Source organism: Pongo pygmaeus, chromosome 17, assembly GCF_028885625.2.
Source record: "Pongo pygmaeus isolate AG05252 chromosome 17, NHGRI_mPonPyg2-v2.0_pri, whole genome shotgun sequence".
Lineage (NCBI taxonomy): Eukaryota > Metazoa > Chordata > Mammalia > Primates > Hominidae > Pongo > Pongo pygmaeus.
The window spans coordinates 89356808-89379353 of NC_072390.2; the positions used below are offsets into that span (position 1 = coordinate 89356808).

General features: G+C 42.3%; 2 protein-coding genes across 7 annotated transcripts in view; one reads left to right on the plus strand and one right to left on the minus strand.

Moving 5' to 3' along the window:
- Positions 1 to 10973, minus strand: part of FBXO15 (F-box protein 15) — a 75582-nt gene extending 64609 nt beyond the window's left edge. For 4 of the 6 annotated variants that reach the window (XM_054461266.2, XM_054461267.2, XM_054461269.2 and 1 more), the window contains exons 1-2: positions 10846 to 10969; positions 3349 to 3459 (exon numbers count right to left, since the gene is read on the minus strand). In XM_054461266.2, the coding sequence (XP_054317241.2) occupies positions 3349 to 3459; positions 10846 to 10961 (227 nt within the window). In that variant the 5' untranslated portion in view covers positions 10962 to 10969. Of the gene's footprint in view, positions 1 to 3348; positions 3460 to 10027; positions 10691 to 10845 lie in introns of those variants that run through there. The other 2 variants (XM_054461268.2, XM_054461271.2) reach the window with 2 other exon arrangements.
- Positions 10967 to 21986, plus strand: TIMM21 (translocase of inner mitochondrial membrane 21). Its single transcript, XM_054461272.2, has 6 exons — positions 10967 to 12280; positions 18336 to 18398; positions 18497 to 18594; positions 21204 to 21277; positions 21361 to 21466; positions 21566 to 21986. The coding sequence occupies exons 1-6, from the start codon at positions 11980 to 11982 to the stop codon at positions 21668 to 21670; spliced, it is 747 nt and encodes a 248-aa protein (XP_054317247.1). The 5' UTR covers positions 10967 to 11979; the 3' UTR covers positions 21671 to 21986.
- Positions 21987 to 22546: the final 560 nt, after the last annotated feature.

Consider the following 22546-nt stretch of genomic DNA (forward strand, 5'->3'; position numbering starts at 1 on the left):
CCATGCTGGTGTGCTGCACCCATTAACTCACCGTTTAGCATTAGGTATATCTCCTAATGCTATCCCTCCCCCCTCTCCCCACCCCACAACAGTCCCGAGTGTGATGTTCCCCTTCCTGTGTCCATGTGTTCTCATTGTTCAATTCCCATCTATGAGTAAGAATATGCAGTGTTTGGTTTTTTGTCCTTGTGATAGTTTACTGAGAATGATGATTTCCAATTTCATCCATGTCCCTACAAAGGACATGAACTCATCATTTTTTATGGCTGCATAGTATTCCATTGTGTATATGTGCCACATTTTCTTAATCCAGTCTATCATTGTTGGACATTTGGGTTGGTTCCAAGTCTTTGCTATTGTGAACAGTGCCGCAATAAACATACGTGTGCATGCGTCTTTATAGCAGCATGATTTATAGTCCTTTGGGTATATACCCAGTAATGGGATGGCTGGGTCAAATGGTATTTCTAGTTCTAGATCCCTGAGGAATCGCCACACTGACTTCCACAATGGTTGAACTAGTTTACAGTCCCACCAACAGTTTAAAAGTGTTCCTATTTCTCCACATCCTCTCCAGCACCTGTTGTTTCCTGACTTTTTAATGATTGCCATTCTAACTGGTGTGAGATGGTATTTCATTGTGGTTTTGATTTGCATTTCTCTGATGGCCATTGATGATGAGCATCTTTTCATGTCTTTTGGCTGCATAAATGTCTTCTTTTGAGAAGTGTCTGTTCATATCCTTCGCCCACTTTTTGATGGGGTTGTTTTTTTGTTCAAACAATTTCTTCTAACCTGGTACAATCAATGTTATACCCATATTGGATTACTTTCTGTTGGATTCTAGTTATTTCACTTTGTGTGGGGTAAGGAGACAGGATGATAGGGACGTAAGGGAAAGGGGAGGTGAGAGGCAGGACCATTAAAGAAGTTCAAAATGTAGAACAAAGAAACTGCTTTAAACCAACAAGCTTCCTGGAGAATGTTAATTTGTGCGTGTTCATTTTCAGTACTGTGGGAATTCAAATGTGAGCATGTCCTTGTCCCTGCTTCATATTGTGGATCTATTCCAATATTCCTGCTTTCCTCACTTTCTTCTCCCTGTTCCGATGGAGAACACTCACTTCCTCCCATCAAAGCACCTGTGCTCTAGGTCCCCACGGTTTCTGCACAAAGACCTCAGCCTCCGGTTCCTGCCTCCCTCTTCCGCACTGTTCATAGGAGCCTCTGAATCACCCCGAATCTCTCATCTGAAACTGCACTCTTCCTTTGCTTCTCCCCACCCCAATCTCTCTGGAGCCGCCACCTAATTTCTAGGCTCCCTCGCACTGCCAAGCTCTGGGAAAGAACAAAAGAAACAGAACACTTGTCTACACCTGTTGCCTCCACCTCCAAAGCCCCCTAATTTTTGCTTTCTACATTTCAGTGTGGAATAGAACACATGCAAATATGAAAATGAGTGGCCAGCCCCTTCCTTTGCATTCACCTGCAACAGCTCTGAGGGGGCACCATGCCCTGCTGCCTCCTCCCCCCGCCTCCCCAGACCGCAGGTCACTGACTGCTCTTGTGTTGCAGGCTCTCTCCTCTTCTGCTTCACACACAGCCTCTCCTCAATGTCTTGGACCTCAGGGCTCTTCCCTGCCTGCTTGGTTGGTTCTCACTGCCCCAGGTCCTCCAAGCTTGCTCCTGAGTCGCCTTTGCCTTCCCTTCCCCACCCTTTCCCTAAGCCACCTCACCCAGCTCCATGACTGCTGACCCCGCCAGGCCTCATCCTGAGCCAGACTGACACATCCATCATCCATCTGGCATCCTCCTTTGCACCCATCCCAGGCATCTCAGCTGTAACTGGTCCAAAGTCATCATCATGGCCCTCTCTTCTGCCCTGACCCCACCTCTCTTCCATCTCAGTCAACAGCACCTCAACCTGTGCTACTGCTTCAGCCAACAGCTCTGGATTTCTACTTGCCTGTTTCCCCCTCACACCTACATTAATTTATGAACGAATCATGTCAGCTATGCCTCCAACTATGTCTCCCACTTGCCTGTGTCTCTCCATCTTCCCTACTTCTAGAGAAGAGAGGTAAACAAATAAACAAGATAATTTGGGAAATTACATGACATCCACACTCCTCCCCAGAGCCCGGTAGCCCCACCTGATGGGCTCCCCCACCCCCACACTGTTCCTGCAGCATCTGGAGCCCCCACCAACACACCTCTGGTCTCCCCTCGCTGGCAAGCTCCTCTCAAAGCTCCTGAATCTCAATGTTCAGTTCTCATCTTAAATGCACCTCCTCAAATAAGTCTTTCCTTACCATGCCACCCCATTATTCTGGATTTGGGGATCCATTTGTTTTCTCGACAACAGGCATCCCAACTTACTGTATTTTAAATCTGCCTCCCCGACTAATCATCAGCTTCATGAGAACATGTGAGTGGCTCACCATTTCTGTCCCAGCACCAAGAACAGTATCTGCTACAGAGTAGGTCCTCAAATATTTAATGGATGGACTAACCAAATGAATATTTGCTCTATTTCTCATATCAGATGACTGTAAAACAGCCTATTCCCAGAGCATAGGGTTTTAAGCTGAAATTAATGTCCTTAATTATCCTTTTTGGCTTTTCTTTTTTAAAATACACTGAAATGTGTATATAGATATGTACACTGTTAGCTGAGCAGGCTATGATACAGTATTAAAAGCCCAGAACTTGAAATCAGGCAACTTATATCTGAATCACACAGTTCTGCAATATGCAGACTACGTGGGCCTAGCTTCCTGCAGTGTAAAATGTCTCTCTGTGATCATCTCAAGCTTTCAGGCTCCCCACGAGGCTTAGCATATAATCGGTGTTCCATAAATGTTACTACAGTACAAATCTATGGACTTCTGAGCATCAATTACACATAATAATTTTTTAAAGCTTCTGTGGATCTTGGTGCTGAGGGTCACAGTACAGAATCTTGCCATGGCAAATGGGCTCCCAGATATTGAAAGCTGAGAAATGAACAGAGCTCTTGAGCTTTCAGGAAAACACACTTTAATCTTCTTTCTCCTTTTTCAAGGGTCTTTATCAACTCAAAAGTGAATATTTTTGAAGAACATTTTAATAAAAGGAAAATTCAATTTACTTGTCACTTCTTGAAGTTTCGCTTCATAAAGTTCATCTCATAAAGATAGTGGTGACAGGCCCATGACTCATCAAACGCTCCATGCTGTACTGTCTTCCTACACAATCCTATTCTTAGCAAGCTCAAAATAGCAACTTGGTATATACAGCATCATAACTTTCTCTAATAACCCCATGCCTAGAGGCCCCCAAAAGTGACAGTCTACTTCTGCTACTTACCCATCCAGGAACCCAGAACAGCAGGAGAAAGAGCTCTCCCAGTGCTGTCCACCTCTGGCATGGCACCTCAGGGCAGCAGAGCCTGCAGAAAGCTTGACCCCTGGCCCCTTTCTGAAAGTAAATGTGGGAAATTCAAATTATGTGATTATCAAATGAGGTGAATTATCTATTCCCTTCTACAAAATTCCAAAGGATTCATAAACTCCAAAGATTACTCATGGAAAAACTTAATTTCTGCAAAGAAAAAAAGGAAGGGAGGAAGAAAAGATGATAAGGAAGGAAGAAAGGGAGGGAGAAGGAAGGAAGAGACAGTGCAACCTTTAGTGTCCTGCTAAGGAAACGTGAAGACTGTACTTACTCTGATGTGCTTTCACCGTAAGGTTTAGCAATATACACTCTCACTATAGGCTTTCAACATGTCAAAGAGGTGCTATCAAATACATTTAATGGAAACAAAAAGGATAAAGTTAGTGTATTGATTGGCCAATTTGGATATAACAGAAACCATTAAAGTTTTTTTTTAAAAACTTACAATTAGTGAACTAGAACTGTCAACATAAAACATAATCTACAACTTTTCTGATCTTTGAGGGTTCCAACTCTAGCTTTTGCAGTCACAGACAAACTACCAAATACTCATCCACAAACTTTTACATTTTAACCTCTCCCATTCAATGCAATATATTTTCACTGGCCATCTTTTTATTTTAGTGGTACAGAAAACAGTAGTGCATCTTAGAATGAATGGTTTTTTAGATTCAATGAAATAGCATGTAATATTTTTATGCAGTGAGTCTTTTCAGAGGTTCCTAAAATAAATTTTATTAAGATCAGTCCTCAAAACCAGTAGTACTCAACAGCACCTTGAGGGAATCTGAAACACCAGAAAATCATACAGCTCACAGCCTCCATGTCTAGGCAGCAGCACACCCAGAGAGCCATGAGTGGTTACACCATGTCTCTAGGAAAGGTTTGGAAGCTTCTGCTTTAAGCAATATACAACACACAGGTGTTGGATATTGGCGCACCTCCTTCCTGATGTGCTATTTAAGAAGTGGCTAAATCCTAGAGAGCACATTATGTATACGCTCAGTTCACCAACATCATTGCTTCGAATATGTACTTTGTGCACTGACAGTTTAACCACCCTCAGTTTTTCATACCAGGCCAATTCCCCAGATATAGTTGAAAGAACATTCACAAAGGAGGGCAACAATTGGGAGCAAAAAAAACAGGTGCCTTAAGAACTTGGGAAAAAAAGTAATTAACCAACCCCCCTGAAAGCTGAAGTATGAAATCCACACACAACCGGTCTTAACAGAGGATGGCCCTCAACTCTGAGCACAACCTATTAGATGACACAAGTGGTGAAAAAGGAGTCCTTGCCCTAGGCATCAGCTGGCCAGGTGACAGTGTACCCTGGAGCCTACCGCAAGACAGCATCATGATATGCAGTACGCACTCAAATCACCCACTGGCGCCTGGCTGTCCTGCTCCCCAGGCACAATTCCTCACATGCTTCCGAGCAGCTACAGAGTAAATTCGTCTTCCCTTTGTGAATTTTTCTCTAGAACAAAGCACAGTAGCTGGTACAGGGTAGGCCCTCCACAAATATTAGTGATCAGCTGCTCCACTGGCATCTCAACAAAGAAGTTCCATAAGGTAAACTTTTCCAGATCCTGTAAGAGTAAAAATGCACTGAGGAAAAAAAATGCTGGCTCCACATGCCTTTCCATCCCAGCTCAGTAAAAGGTGCTTAATGTACTTTTGGTCTTACATGACTTTCTAGCCAATGGTTTTCAATCTGTGCTCTGCAGGGCAGCAAGACAGGGAGAAAGGACAGGAAGAAATGCTCATTTGGAAATTTTTGCAATACCCTCTCCTCCTTTAATCAGATAATTCTACCTGTGTTATATATTTTTGTACTTCTGTTAGAAATTTTGTTTAAACACTGATTTCCACAGGAAAAAAGCTTAGGCTCCATTAACATGGCCCTAACATAGTAATCATAAGTAAAATATCATTTCCTAATTGCATTCGTTTCCTAAGACTGCCTTCACAAACTGGGTGACTCAGATCAACAGAAATGTATTATGTCTTAGTAGCCAGATGTCCAAAACCCAAGTTGTCAAAAGGGCCACGCTCCCTCTGAAGGCTCTAGGGAGGATCATTCCTTTTTCTGGTGGTTGCCAGAAATCCTTGGTGTCCCTTAGTTTGTGTCAGCATAATTCTAATCTCTGCCTCCATCTTCACAGAGCAATCTTCCCTCTGGGCATATCTGTCTCTGTACCTTTTCTTATAAGGATATCATTCATATTGCACTTAGGACCCTTCCTCATCCAGTATGACTTCATCTTAACTAATTATACCTGCAGAGACCCTATATCTAAATAAAGTCACATCCTCGGCTTCCAGATGGACATAAATAACTTTAGAAGGTATAATATGCTTTGTTTACTGTCAGTAGTCAACACAGTAGACAAAATTTGTAATACATTCTAAAATTATTTAAAAGCATGACTTATTTTTAAATGGTTATTATTCTTATAAAGTCTGTATTGACTTATATTACATATTCAAAGATAAAATATCTACAATTGATAAAGGATTCTAACACTTAAGCTTCGAATACAGGAAATTTCTATCACTCCTTCATCAAACAGTAACAATTCCTATCAGGAGCTCCAAACCTGTAACCCTTAAGCCCATGGGAGTGTGGGGGTTGGCTGTACCTAGAATCTGAGTCCATACATACCCTAAGCATCATATGATTATATATATATATATACACTTTAAACATAAATATTATTGTAGTTCATCAAATATAATTGTATTTAAGATATTAAATAAATATCTTACTGAATCAGTAACAGCTTTTTGTCATTATGTATTTCCTCAATAAGATGCCAGAAAAATAAAAACTGTTACCTCAGGCCTTTCCAAGAGAACCAAAGAAAAGTAAATTCATCTGATGGATCAGTTTTAATCTAGCAATTGGCAAATACCAAATAAATGATGATGATTCATGCTGGCTATGTTACAAAGAAACAGGCATCCTCATTTACTGCCCATAAGACAAGATACAGTGGTACAAACGTTATGGAAAGCCAAATCTGATATTGGAAACCAGGATCCTTAAAAAGCACATATGCTCTTTTAAGCCAGGAATTCCACTTCTAGAAATGTGCACAGATAGTTCACTCAAGAATGTCCATCTCAGAGTTGTCTGCACTGGGGGAAAAAAAATACGAACAACAGTATAGGGATTGGTTAAATTGCATGGCCTCCATAGAGTTAACAACGTTTGGTCAATTAAAATATAGATTTTCAACCCAGGTTAAGTGTTTGAATTAGAAACAGGTCCCTGATATCCTCCAGGTGTCTATATGGCTTGCTCCCTCACTTTCTTCAGCCATTTACTACAATGTCACCATCTCACTGAGACTTTCTTTGGCTATTATATTTAAACTGCAATCCAGTCCCCTCTCCCACACACACATGCACTTTGTGCCCTTTCTCTGTTTTTCTCCTTAGCACACATCGCCATCCAACACTATACATTTTACCTGTCTGTCTTGCTTACTATCGCTGGAACGACATGGGCAGTTATACTGCATGGGTTTATTCACTGCTGATTGTTCAGCACCCACAATATGCCTGGCATGCGAGCAGCATTCAATAAATATCACTGAATCACTAACAGTATAACTGAGAAAGCAGGTTATATCAGTATATACTATTAGGTTGGTGCAAAAGTAATTGCGGCTTTTGCCATTACTTTCAGTAACAAAAACCACAATTACTTTTGCACCAACCTAATATATAAACTTATTTTTGTATTTCTCTAAGAGGAAAAGTAAATATATGCATACAAAGAAAAGAGGTCTAGAGAGACCAAGGTTTAACAGTTAATAGATCTGATCCATAGGATTACAAAATTTGTTGGTGACGGTCTTTTTAAATGGGGAGGATTTAGGGGGCATAACTCCATGTATGTTCTAATTTTTCTTAGCATATTGAATCTGCAATAAGTTGGGGGGTGCAGGTATTGTTTAATTTCAAACCTAAGAGTCACATGCAAAAGAAGGCCAGGGAATCACAGTTTGACAGCACAATCCTTGAGACTGGAGCAGTGGTTCTCAAAGGCATTCCTAGCAACAGAACCCTTGCAAAGAAACTGAAACCAGGTCCCCCGAAATCTGGGGGTACAGTCTGCAGCAAACTCAAAACTTCTTAGAAGTCTCCCAATTGATCTTAAAAATTAAAGCAAATACTGCATTCTACTAAATGATTTATCTGTCTTTGTCCTATCATAAAAATGTATTATATTATTTACCAGTTAAATTATTTAACATTTTCCCAAAGCCTTTGTGTTGATTTTGCAGACAAAGAAGATGCTCTATGTATTCCCTACCCACTACAACTACTCGTTTGAGAAGCACAGTGCCAGGGTGCTTAGATGTTTCAAGAATACCTACTGGCTTAATTCACCACCAAGTTCTTACTGAAAACCTTAAGTGGTGTGTCCCGAATTTATGAAAGATTACTGTGAAAACGTCAATGAAATAAAGTCACCTGTTCTGTAAACATATATGCATATAAAATATATGTAAATAAAATGATCTTAGTAAGTTCCTCAAAGTCATGCTGTAAGTCTCCCCACTCAAAGATAGTTTTAAATAACGATTAAGCAAATAAATCCTGTTTGGTACTAGTTATTTTTTTTTTAAGCACCAAATGCTTTTCCCTAATCTGAAACCCTAATTCAGTAACGAATGGATATACCTCTATCTTTGGCTAAAACATTTAACAAGGCTTAGTTAGTTCAATTCTACAAATACCTCTTAATCACATACTCTGCACAAGGTAATGTGTAAGTGCTTTAAGACATTTCATCCTTTATTTAATTGGAATATGAAGGCTATTTTATTACAAACATGTTTTCACACTTTTAAAACGGCAAAACTTATTTCTTGCTGTTTTGTTTTTTCACAATTAAAATGGATCTCATAGAGTCCCTCATTTCAGTTTACAAGGCTAAGGCTCTAACAAGGCAACTAAAGGGACTTAAGGTCCCAAGCTAGAAGCAAAGACAGTCTCTGAGACTCCCCATCTCCTTAATGTACTGTCAGAGCTCTCTTTACCATGTCTTACATGAGATCATACATCTCATCAGTGTACCTTTTAACACTATTGGAAACACATTTCTATTTATCCATAAAATAAACCAACTGCACTTTTTTTTTTTTTTTTTTTTTTGAGACAGAGTCTGGCTCTGTCGCCCAGGCTGGAGTGCAGTGGCGCGATCTCGGCTCACTGCAAGCTCCGCCTCCCGGGTTCATGCCATTCTCCTGCCTCAGCCTCCTGAGTAGCTGGGACTACAGGCGCCCGCCATCATGCCGGGCTAATTTTTTTTATTTTTAGTAGAGACGGAGTTTCACAGTGTTAGCCAGGATGGTCTCGATCTCCTCACCTCGTGATCCGCCTGCCTCCACCTCCCAAAGTTCTGGGATTACAGGCTTGAGCCACCGTGCCCGGCCCCAATTGCACATTTTTAAGGTCCACATAATTAAAAAATCAGCAAGTTCTATTTATGTTTTTATGCGGATCTATACGTCTACAAGGTTAAGTGTAGACATACACTGATACATTTAGCAAGATAAATTTAGTTTGAAAACACTTTTTTTCAAGTGACAGGTTTTTGTCTGATAGCTTTGAGCAAATCCAATATTTTAAAAACCTAATGACTGTGCTTCATTTTAAATATCTGGCAAATCAAATAAATTACAGCAGGTACAAATTAAGCCAACTTAATACGCTTTCTGCTACACTTCTTACAGTTTGTGATATTTATACATATTCACATTTTGTGTTAAAAAGGGAAAGCTGATTCCTTAACAACATCTAATTTTCCACAGCGAGACATTAAAATAACCACCCGCTTTGACCACAGTCAATCATTCTATTTTTAGCAGCGGACTTTTCTTTACCAAAAATAATGCACACATTTCCAAATCAGCTTGAAATGCAGGTTCCCATGCCAGGCATAATGACAGGCCCTCTAATTATATCAATCCAGGAAGTTCACTCAACTTACAAAGGATAAAAGATTCATCATATTAAAATCATTCTGCTTCCCCCTAATAGAGCACTATGTAAAAACTAATTTTAGTAATAGCAGCAAATTGATTAAAAGTTCAAGTTTCCTACTGAAATTCCTGCTTTTTCTCCTACATAAAAGAATTTTTGCAGGCATTGTCACCATTCTCTTTGTGACAAGGCTTGTGGTATGTCTAGCATTATAGGTATTCAATTAAGAACTATTATCATAGCACTAAGCAACAGGGCTGGGCTTCTGCAAACAGGTAAATGGAAGTAATGGAGACCTAGAGAGGACACAGGACATAGTTCTGCAGATTCGCGGCGCGGGGGGAACAAGTAGTTCAACTAATATGTAAGACTCCCTTTGTGTGCTTAAACGTAGACCACTGGTTTATTAGAAGGCAAAATATGGATGACTTTCCATATTTATAAATCAAGGAGTCTTACAAGCAGAAAGATAATCCTCAAGAATGTAAACCATTCTTGGCATTATCCCTCCATCTGTAAACTAACTGCAGTGATGGCTACACAGCTAGGGAACAGCTCACGATATAATGAGAGGGATTTCATAAGGTACCATTATGCATGCTGACACTTCTGATGCACTGGATCATTTTACTTCTTCAAGCTGAAGATGCTTCTGGAAAGCAGATGCAGCCTCCTGCTCCTTTCCTAAGTCTTCAAAATTGCCTTCTCTCTCACTGTAGGAGAGGACCACGCTTCAGTTCCAGGAAACCCCAAGAGAAATGGAGAGACGAGCCTCTATGGAGCAGAACAAGAATACCACAGGCTCCTGCATTTAGACAGGAAGACAGGCAGAATGGGACTAGGAGCTGAGCAAGACCTGGCGATGCAGATGGCAACTTAGCCTTGACGATGGAGGTGCAGAAAGTGCTGCCCCCCACCCGCCAGACCAACCTGCCTGCCAGAGGTATCTGCTTGGGGAATGAGGGTGTAAATTGATAAGGTTTTGATGAACAGACTCTACTTCCCTAAGTTGTAACGTCATGAAAAACAAGAAGGGAGATTCTTGGTTACAGAAGAGCGAAAATACAAAGGCAGGGGCGGAGCACACGTGAATTTAGGGCACGCATCCCGGAGAAGCGACCTCTTGGACCTGCACCTGTCCTAGCAGGTGCGCGCATCCCCGGCCACAGGCGCCGCGAGAAAAAAATATTTCCCCGAGAGGCTACTCTATTTGTGTCATAACTCAGGGTACCCCACGTTGCAGGGTAGAAAGGATTTCCTCCGGTCGTTCTTCCAGACCCTTCTCACGTTGAAGACGGCCGCGGGCATTGCGCCAAGCTGGACGAATAAAATACACGGTGAAGAGAGCGCGGTCGCGCAGTGAGGGGCTTCCCGCCAGCGGACCCCACCCGCAGGCCCCACAGTCACCTGAACCCAAAGGCCCTGGCGCGCCCCCGGGCCGCGCCACCACCCCTGCTGGGCCCCCGCAGCGTCTGGAGGCCGAGCCAGTGCTGCTGCAAGATCCGACCGCGTCCAGTCGCCATGGAGACAAGGAGTCCACCACAGGACCGCGCCAAGGCTGAAACGAAGAGCGCACGCGCCGCCCCACGCCCGCACGCCGCCACACCCCTTATGCGCATGCGCGCGTGGGCAAAACTAAGGATACCTTGGCGTGTGCGCAGACGGCACCGCGCCAGACACCCGCTCACAAAGCGGGCTTCTAGAAACTTCCGAGCCCCGGCTTCCTTCCCCACCCCTAACATTCTGCTGCCAAGGGCGCCAAGCCAAGTTCGCGGCTTAGCCATTTAGGAAACTGGTGCCTGCTTTGCAGCGGCCTCGTTCATCCCCACTTGCTGACTATTGTCCAGTTTTTCTGAAAACACAGTGAAACGCAAAAACTAAATCATTTGCCCACGCGGAATGGCAAGACCACAGTCAGAGGGGGTATTTCCCACTGTGCACAGTCCTCTCTATAAGGATCAGGAGAACACGTAGATTGTAACTGCTAATTTGGCTTTTGCCAGTCCCGCCTGAACCACGTAGGGTCGGTGGTACCAATTCCCCCACCAACGCCCCACTTTCCCGCCGCTCTAAGGACGCGCGGCGTCTGCGCAGGCGCTGGGCGCGGAGGCGTCTGGGGGCGCGGGAAGGAACTGCGCCGTGCTCTGGCCGCCTTGAATTCTGGGAGATGTAGTCTCTTTTGCGCGCATCATTGCTGCATCCCAGTAAGAGCGAGGTTTTCAAACTACTATTCCCAGGAAGACGGGGGGTTTCCCAGGTGACTTTGCGAAGGCATGGCGGGTACACTGTGAATGTCAGCCCAGAAGGTAATCAGAGCATGTTAATTCAAATAGAAAGAAGACAGAAGGGAAGGTAGACATCAGGTTCTCCCTGGAGACTTTTCGTTTTCATTTACGCTGCGGAAACTGACGTTTTTGCCTAACACGCCATGTAATGTAAACGTATAGGCTTGAGTACGTGTCCGGCCGCATGTGTAGTGAACCCTAAAGCTTTCCTAATTGTAGTTAGCATCGTCCCTAAGCGGAACGATTTTCTGTGAACATGATTTGTACTTTTCTACGAGCCGTACAGTATACGGAGAAGCTGCACAGGTCCTTGGCAAAGCGATTGCTTTTGCCACACATCGTGCTTAACAAAGCGTGCTTGAAGACTGAGCCCAGTTTGAGATGTAGGCTTCAATATCAAAAGAAAACGGTGCTACCTAGATGTATTCTTGGAGTCACCCAGAAAACCATTTGGACGCAGGGACCGAGCCCCGGAAAAGCAAAGGAGGATAGCAGCAAACAAGTGTCTGTGCACAGGAGTCAGAGAGGGGGAACCGCCGTCCCAACATCACAAAAAGGTAAAAAGGAGTACTTTAATGATTGGTCTTTCAACAGACATGACAAGAGCTGCCAATGCCCTTTTACACCAAGTTCACTGCTAAAGATGAAAAAGCAATTCACATGAATTTTTAAATATAAAACGTAATTTAGAACTAGAACATATAGACCTACAGTTTTCTTCACAGATTGGAACTCAGATTTGAAAGTTGATCTTGAATTTGATATAACTTTTTTTCATTATGTTTGGGAAATTTTTCTCAAGTTGTATTGGCTCTGTTACATATAATAAAGAGTAATTGGACAGAATAAAAAGAGAGAGAGAGAGATTATTGACTCATAACCGGTAGGGAAAACTTTCACATGTTACCTGCAATAATAGAAAAACATATAAAATAGGGAGGATGGAATGTAATTTGTCAGGGAAAGTCACAGATATATTCACAGATATTTTAAGATTTTTTTTTAATTTCTTCATTTCGCATGTGATTTGTAGGAAAAAAAAGACAAAGCAATTTAGACCCCCATGATTATACCACACGAAGGTGACTATTTTTAACATTTTGCACTTTCATACACATACCTTTTAATAATTTTTAACCCAAAAAATTGATATTCTACCAATTGTTTTAGAATCTGCTGTTTTAGAATCATATTCTACCAATTGTTGTAGAATCTGCTGACTATGCCAAAAACCTAGTTTTTCATTCATAGTAGTTCGCACGAAGGAACAACCTGTATGCAGAGGTGAAAGGCATAAAAGTGGCAAACAGCATGTGTGTCAGGTCATCTGGCTCAGGCAACAGTGCTCCTGCTTGCACTGCACACCAGGCCTGCTTAGGGACCCCTTCCCTCATCTGCACCCCATTCAGAGGTGGCAGTCCTCCTTGTTGCTGAGTGAATGGATGGGAGCAACATTCCCAAATATGGAATATGCTGCATCCAGAATTCAAAGAGTCCTATGAAGCATTGTGGTAGGAGGTATAGGGTACAACAATTGTCTTTTACTTGGGAGGGCATGACCTGGCACGCCCCAGTGTAGCCCCACGAGGTCGGCTCATGTGTTGATGAGCCTCTGCATCTTTGTTGGACCCACCTCTCACACTTGGCAGCTTGTCTGACCAAGCCTTCTAACACACTTGCCACTTGTTACTTATGGGCTCTAACATGATGGCATAAATATAGTAGACAAATGTGATATTCTGCTGAGTGTCCAGAACAGCATTATTCAAATAAAACTTTTTGCATAGAAATGTCCTCTATCTGTGCTGTCCATTTGGGTAGTTCCTGGCCACTTGTAGCTATTTTGAGCACTTGAAATGTTGCTAAAATATGTGACTGAAGAACTGAATTGATTTAATTTTAATTAATTTAAAATTGAACTGAAATAGCCATGAGTGGTGAGTGGCTACTGTATTAGACAGCCCAGGTCCAGAAGGTTTCAGTCCCTTAAGACTGTTATGACAGAGGGTGAGAGAATTAGCAAATCCTGGGCAGGATCATAAACATACACTGTTATTATCTGTTTCATGTTACTACAGACTACTCCTGCTGCTGCTTCTGAATAGAAGGCATTCTTCAAATCAATGGCCAATACCATGAGATTGTGTTAATGCATTCCCCTGTAAAGTTACCATATGTGGTATTACATGTGTACCCCGGCTGCCACTTGGTTGAGTTTGCAGTTAACCACTGTCATTCTCCAGCACCTATTTGTGTTTTGTAAAGGAAGACTGGTAAATTACAAGGGACTGTGATGGGGATCACCATGCCTGTATCTAAGGTCTCTAAGAATACTCTGCCATTCCCCATAGATGTGATATCATTTTTAATTTATTATCTTGGTCACTGAAATGGCAGTTTCAGAGGCTTCTATTTGACTTTTCCCACTGTGATAGCTCTTAACCCACTTCCAAAGGAACTAAAGTGGGAGTTATTGTTGCCAGTTACTCAGTACATCCCCTTGATTTATACATTTGGAAATCACAGAAATTATTACCAGGTAAGTCCCTGGACCCACCTGTGACCTTCTTACATCCCGGTGATGGGGGGCCGTCAGGGGGTCATCTTGACTCTTTGGGTCCTTAGGTATCACTGTCAGCACAGACTATGTCCAAGCTGATAACTATAGGTCCTTTTGGTGAAGGACGGGGGGAGTCAGTTACATACGCTTTCCTTCAGTAAATGGGTTCCAGGTCTGAAAACTGGTTCAGGTCCAGAAACTGGGGCAATGTTCAGGACTTTGCATTAGAGCAGCTGCCTTCAGCCTCAGGAATCATCTGTAGTTAATTTCTCATGACTATGTAATTCAGAAGTAGCCTTGTCTGCTGCCCTTGTGTCTTCCCCTTGGGAACACTGTGTTCTAGTCATCAACTCTGTTGCTTTCTGTAGTTCAGACACTCCCGACTGCCACTCCAGCCTTGCCATTAGTTATGATGGTTGCACTCACCTTGGCTTCTGTTTAACACCCCAGCCTGGTCTCTGCTTCAGAATTCTTTCATCTCCGTTTCTGTCAGGGCATCCTGCTCTATAAAGATGTAACTGTGGCTTCCTTGTGGCTTTGGTACACAGTGTCCTCCTGTCCCTCCTAAGAAAATAGTCTATATCTATGGTAGCATCCCCATTCTTGGAGGCTGTTGAGCCTTTCCTCCAGTTTGCCATGGCTGTTCTGTCACTTTTACTTAATGTGGACCATCACTGTCTCGAAGTTTCCAGGAGCAGACCTAGCCAGCTGCATATCAGTTCCCAGAGTGCTTGCCTGGTTGCTAAATTCATCACAGGAGCATGCCCCATGCTGATCAACTCTCAGCCAGTTTTGTGTTCTGTGCCCTTGACACACCACCCTTAAGAAGCAGTGGTGTCTGTGTTCCCCCACCCCGGCGGGGGGGGCCTCCAGCTCCTTCCGAGTATTGTTCCTTCTCATCCTTCTCATGCCCAGTTGTGTTGTAACTTGGCCAGGAGGGGAGGTGGAGAGCCCTCCTGAGGGCAGCACGTATCTTGCTAGGCAGAAGCCCCCACCCACCCCTCGCCCAGTTTCCAAGATGGAGGAAGTGCCAACCTTTACCAGACACTGAGCTGCTGCTTCAGGGCTAGAGGGGTCAGGAGAATCGGGATTCAAGATTTTTTACAACATTGACCTCAAGGGCCCCCTACCCAGCTTTAGGTTCCCTTTCCTCCCAAATCAGGACCCTGGCCTTGATGTGGGAGGTCTCATGGGCTTGAAATGCCAAACTCCCTGAATCCCTTACGCTCCAGACCTGACCCACGCATTTTCTATCCTCTGGGTGCAATTTGAGTCTTGTTCTGCCGGGAAGGAGGCTCCTGCCCTTGGCACTCACCTTCATTGGTGATTAGTTACACACATCATCTCACCATCCCTCTCCATGGCCCCAGCCACAGCCATCTGATATAAGTCCTTAAAATTACTGACTCCTCCTAAACTCCCAGAATAACACATCAGCCAGTACATTCCCTTCTGCCAGCGTTCCATCCCAGGTCCCCATTGGTTGAGAGCTGCATCAGCTGCACTACAGCTCTATGACAGGTGCTGTCAGTACCCCCCTACCACCAGGGACAGGGTCCTCATTGCCAGTCAGTGGCCAGCGAGCCAGCTCCAAAATCCAAACTGAGAGCTGCTTACCACTCCCGGTAGCACCCGTTGTAGGTTGGCTTCCCAGGGAAGTCGGATTTGCGTAAGGTTTATCAGGGAGTGCTCTCAGAATACATCTTGAGGGATGAGGGAAGCAGGACTGGGCAGAGGGAGAGGCCGAAGTGCATTTGCAGTTGGGGCCTCAGCTGCTGCTCTGGGGACCTCTGGAGCTGAGCTGGCCAGTCACTGTCCTTCTACCTAATGTGGGGGCTGAGTCTTATGCTTCTGCATCAACCAGACATTGAGTATGGGCTGGTCCAGGGAAGTGCCGTGACCTAAGTGAGGAAGCTTTCTTATGATGGAATGCCCAGAGAGGAGCTCAGCTGACAACTGTCCGCTACCAGTGCTCCCTGCAGCTGGGAGCCCCATACCACAGCACCCCCTACAGGAGGGGTGGAGAATTGCAGAAGCAAATAAATGGCATGAGGGTTTTTTGTATAAAAGTATTAGGTCTGATAGGGTTGAGAAAGTTAGACAGTGAGCAGCTTCCATTAGAGACAGCTATAAAGTAACAAACAGAAGTTTTTTAAGTGTGTAGAATATGGAGAATATTTAGCACAGGGCTTTATATATAACAGATATATAGGAGCTGTTGTTTATCAAATAAATGGAAAAGACCTGTCAGATACCCTAAGCAAGGCAGGAATGAATTGTTGGAAGGGACAGTCAGAAATCCAGGGTGTTGGGGCCAATGACCTGGTTTGGGTAACAAGGACAAATAAGGATACTTAATACAACTAATTATTTGTTATTGGGTTCTCAACCTGGGAGTTGACACATAACTGGCAGGTAATATTTATTGAAATGTATTTTGTGACACTGAGAGTGGAATGAGATGTCGTCATTGTAGGCCCCAACTCCTGAACCTTGGAAGGGAAATTGGATTTGTGACAATTGTTTGAGTCAGTCCCATGAATTACACAGCTTTTGGCAGATGAGGTCTTTTTATTATTTGAATAATGTCTTCTAAGTTGGGAACCTTGCTGAAAACTTCAAGGATTGTGATATGCTAAAGACTGCTTTTAAATAAGCATTGTATTAGCTAAATACTTCTTTTAAACAATGTTGTTCATAAACGTAATAGAAGCTTTTTATACAGAAGAGAAAATAACAGCAACATCTGATAAAATTTTCTTCCAAAAGTTTTTTTCTTAAAAATTTTTTAAAGATTTATGTTTCAGAAGTCTGAATTGCTAATGTGGTGAATAAATTAGTCTATAAACATAATGCCAGGAGGTGACTCACTTTCTCAGCATCAGTGAAAAGCATAGTCATAATTGTAATGTTAAGGTAGTGTAATTGTAATGTTATAGCTCTTTGCATATATATGAAGATACACATAGTAGATATACAGTAGCTGTTGGTAAGTGAAAAAATAGAAAGACTTATCTGATATACTAAGCAAGGCAGGAATGAAATGTTGGGAGGGACAATCGGGAATCTAGGGTGATTGGGGTAATAGGGACAAATAAGTGTACTTGTATATGTATTTCTGTATAATACAAATACATTTATTTATAGCTATACATACGTATATACTCTGTCCCCTGATGCTGTCTTTTTTTTTTTTTTGGACGGAGTCTCGCTCCTTCGCCCAGGCGGTAGTGCAGTGGCGCTATCTCAATAGTTCACTGCAAGCTCCGCCGCCTGGGTTCAGGCCATTCTCCTGCCTCAGCCTCTCGAGTAGCTGGGACTACAGGCGCCCGCCACTGCGCCCGGCTAATTTTTTGTATTTTTTGTAGAGATGGGGTTTCACCGTGTTCGCCAGGATGGTCTCGATCTCCTGACCTCGTGATCCGCCTCCCAAAGTGCTGGGATTACAGGCGTGAGCCACCGCGCCTGGCCCCCTGACACTGTCTTGATTGAGTTTCTCTAGCTCTCAGAGTGTCTGTTTAACCCATATGCACATATTTTATTAGTGTGGGAAAACAAACTGGTCTGTGCGTGTTCTTCATTTTCTAAGTTTAATTCATAAATCTTTCTGGCCAACCAAATTCCTACTCTGAACACAGTTCTGTTTTTATGCACCAGTCAGTGTAGGGTGGGACTGGCATTCGAGCTAGTTACTGACTGTTAAGAGTTGACACCCATTTTGGTCCATTCAGTCCCTTACCTATTTGGTTGACAAAAGCCAGCACTCTTCCTAATCTGGGAGTGTTGCCTAACCTATGGCAGTTGTGGACTGGATCACTTGTTAAAAGGATTTCTTCATCCTAAATTAAAACATAGATTCCCAAGCCCTGCTCTGAGAATTCTGCTGAGGCGCTGACACACAAGGAGTTTTCAAAACAGCTGCCCCTGAACACAGGCAGACCACTTACTTTGATCTGGAGGCTGCTTTTCTCTCGCAAGAAGCGCAAAAGCAGCAGACAAGTATGCCTGCTCCCAGCCGGCACATGTAACCCGTTGGTGTTTTCTCTTTACAGTGAAAGAAGCTGGAAGAGATTTTACCTATTTAATAGTGGTGCTTTTTGGAATCAGCATTACAGGTTGCAAAAAACAGCAAGTATAAGCTCTGGAATATTTTTTAAGCTGGCCTTTTTATGTTGCCCTTGCTTTGCTTCATCTTTGTTTTGTGTGATTTCAGGTGGCTTGTTTTACACGATTTTCAAAGAACTTTTTTCTTCATCCAGTCCTAGCAAGATATATGGGAGAGCCTTAGAAAAATGCAGATCACATCCTGAGGTTAGTTCTCAAGACTGAGTTACATGAACTCTGACAAGGGGGAGAAAATGTCTGGGAGGAGGAAGTGGGCAGAATTCAAGAACCAGTTCTCACGCTAGTGAAATTCGCATGATAATACATAATGGTCGAGTCATCATTACATTATTAGGTCTTTGTTCTTTAAGAGAACCCAAAACTCAGTGTACAGATGTTTTCATGCTAATTGTACAAGACAGTCATTTTGCTGGTTGTTCATAGATATTAAATTCTTAGAATACACCAAAATATCAAACTCATGGTAAGTTTCTAGTCTTTTTAAAGCCTGATGCATGATCTCATGGTCGTAATGTCATTGCTGACACTTACCAAACATGTGTCTGTGCAAGCACTCTGCCTAAGGGTCTCAGTGTATCATCTTTATTCAGTCTCACAAAAACCATTTGTGTTCGGCACTACTTTGTCTTCAGTTTGCAGAAGGGGAGACTGACACTTAAAGAGATTAAGTAACTTCACCAGGATCACTGAGCTAGTAAGTGGGGGAGCCGGAATCTGAATCCAAACAAATCCAAAATTTGCTTCCAAATCTAAGCTCTTAAGCACAGTCTGCCTCTACCTTCCCTGGGAAGAGTGGACATGGGGAAGCTGCCTTGGTTCTTTGAAGGACCCTGTCAAGAAGGAAGGCTTTAGATGTGGCCTTCCAGTCACACATAGCCAGTGTGGCCTGGGAAGTGTCAGATTTCTTACTCCCTGATGCAAACCTTCAGCACTGAAAATATTACTCATTGAAATACACCTTCATTCACCTTGAAAGATAACAGCAGGTAATTGTCTGCCATTATCATCATAAATATTAGGGCCGTTCTTCACACAGACCAAGGAGTAATGTTATAGCTCGCATTTGCAGCCCCTGAAGAGGAGAAAGATTTGAATCCACAGCGTGTTCAGTATAGAACCCGGTGCTGATCTTCCCTGGTGCCCTGGCTCTGAATGTTCCACCAGTTTTTCTAATCATGTCGGGTGGAAACCTCAGAAGCTAACAATCTCTGGCATCTTTACTTTTAAATCCACTGATTTCTCTTCATTGAGCTCTGGACAGCCAGTGGTAACCATGGAGAAAGAGGCAGGGAGGGTAAAGTATCTCAGAGGTGAAAACCAGGAAATAAGGAAGGTTCCCATAATAGTTATTGGGAATCCAAATTTTATCTGACAAGAAACATTCTTTACAGACTCTGGAAATACCTGTGGGTGGTAACCTTATTAAATGTTAGGACGCATCTCTGGAAAGAGATGAAGAGTTGCTGTTTTATTCACAAACTCAGCCTTTCATAGATTTTTTCAGCATTTTGAACAAAAAACTCCACAGAATATACGAAAGTGGGATATTATTAAAGTCATAACTTCATTTGCTGCCTGAAAAAGCTCTACAAATAATAATTAAAGTTTAACAATTTTGTCAACATTTTTTAAGGGGTACGCTTCTCTTTGCTGGGTACTGTGTCTGCTTGAAAAACAGAAAATCTTGATGGATGTTGATATTTATATGTTTAATAGATTAAAGTAAATTGTTCTATTTGTTTGTGCTATGCAATTCTGAAATATCATCTTACATATTACTTCTTTTTATCCTGGAAAATGTGATACTGAAGATACTCCACAAACAGACAAAATAAGATAAATTTCATAGAGTTGAGGGTCAAACTTTTTTAGATTAATATCAAATTTATATTTTTTAGAGGGTTCCACAGTATTTGCGTTTTGAATTCAATAAAAACTACATTTCTACTTCATGTGGATTTTCTCATTAGAAATAGTAGATTCATACCTGTAGCTGTGATTTATTTTAAATGTCATTATCTGTTTTCTTTTTCCTCACTGTGTTTAGTAACTTTAAAAATTTTTTGATCTCATAGTTTTAGTATTAGATGCTATTAATTAATTACATTTCATTAAAAATGTTCATACATTTTATCTTCAAACCATAAGGGGTTAGTAGAGAAACATCTGAACTCCATGTTGTTATGTTTGTTTTCTGTAAGGGGAGCAGGAACTGCGTCATGTCAACCTACATTGCTCTGAAACTACAAGTCACACCATAAAGCTACCTATTTTAATCTTCGCATGAAATATTTGTTTAAATTATTTATGGGATGATTTTTGTATAATAACCCTTTTTTCAGTTTTCTTACTGGAGTGGTCATTTTTTTATTTGTTTGTTTGTTTGTTTGTTTTGAGATGGAGTCTCACTCTGTCACCCAGGCTGGAGTGCAGTGGCACGATCTTGGCTCACTGCAGCCTCTGTCCACTGGGTTCAAGCGATTCTCCTGCCTCAGCTTCCTGAGTAGTTGGGACTACAGATGCGCACCACCACGCCCAGCTGATTTTTGTATTTTTTAGTAGAGACGGGGTTTCACCTAGTTGACCAGGCTAGTCTTGAACTCCTGACGTTGTGATCCACCCGTCTCGGCCTCCCAAATTGCTGGGATTACAGGCGTGAGCCAGAAGTGGTCATTTTTGAAAAGGTCCTAAGCTTACTGATTATTTTTTCCTAAAATCATTTGGTTTGTTAAAAATTATTTCTTTAGGAAGCTTAAAAAAAAAACACAAAATAAAGCACTGTCCTTGTTCTGCAGGTGATCGGTGTCTTTGGTGAGTCTATTAAAGGCTATGGGGAGGTGACAAGGCGGGGTCGCCGGCAGCATGTCAGGTACTGTGGCTTGAATTCAGAGGAAGCTCTGGGGAGATTTTTAAATGAAAGGAACTTAGACTGATCTTTCGTTTTCTCGACAGTTTCACTGAATATGTAAAAGATGGGCTGAAACACACGCGTGTGAAATTCTACATTGAGGGCTCTGAGCCAGGCAAGCAAGGAACGGTGTATGCGGAAGTGAAAGAGGTGTGGGAATCATGGGACGTGGGGTCAGAGGTTCTGCGCGTGGTGTTATTTAAGTTCTGGAAAGGAAAATAATACCTGGAAACACTACATTTTTTTCAGAACCCAGGAAGTGGTGAATATGATTTTCGATATATATTTGTAGAAATTGAATCTTATCCTAGAAGAACTATTATCATTGAAGATAATCGATCCCAAGATGATTAAAATAAGCAAGCAAGCAGGTTTCTGATGGATGTTGAATGGCGTGGACTCGCTACTCCGTTCTTCACAGCTGCCTTCCAGAATGTGTTCAAAAGAAAGACAAGAAGGAGTGTATGGTTTATAAAGTGAATCTAATACAGTATTTGTTGCATTTAAACAAACTAGACATTTTCTTATGGAAAAATTATGAAATACGCATATTTCATGTTCTCCCATTGACTCAATCATGACAGTATTTCTGCTTTAACACCATCTTTCATGATTAGAAATGTTTGTTATTGAAAATGTTATACCATGTAAATAAAGGAAATAGATTTTAGTATTGTATTCATTTTATATTATAGAACTGCATAATGTCTGCAGAATAAAATTAAAACTAACAAATATGTCATTAGTAGCTGCCCTCCACATACTTTGGAATCTGACTTGAGATAAACATGTGAAAATGGTTGAGGGCCATAGGGAACCAGATGGTAAATACATTCTTCAAAATTGTGTGAGTTTTAGGAATCTGTCTCATATTTCCCACTTCATGAATTAAGGGCCTTGTACATAGCGGGAAAAGTACACACTCCCAAGTTGGGTAGACCTGAGCACCCACCCCACCTTTTCTAGCAGGTGTGTGGTCAAGCGTCCTTGTTGTGTGGGTTGTTAGGATGGCAGTGTGATGAGAGGTACAAGCCTGGACCATAGAAGGCAGCCATGAAGTGCCCTCCTCCCCTTTAGAACGTACTTGCACTGATACTTCTGACTGCCAAAAGAGCATGGGAGTGAATGAGAGACATTCAAATACGCGTGTGAGGCCCCCTTATAAAAAAAAAAAAGAAAGAAAAAAAAAGGAATTCTATTTTATTTAAAATATTTGCTGGGGATTTGGAA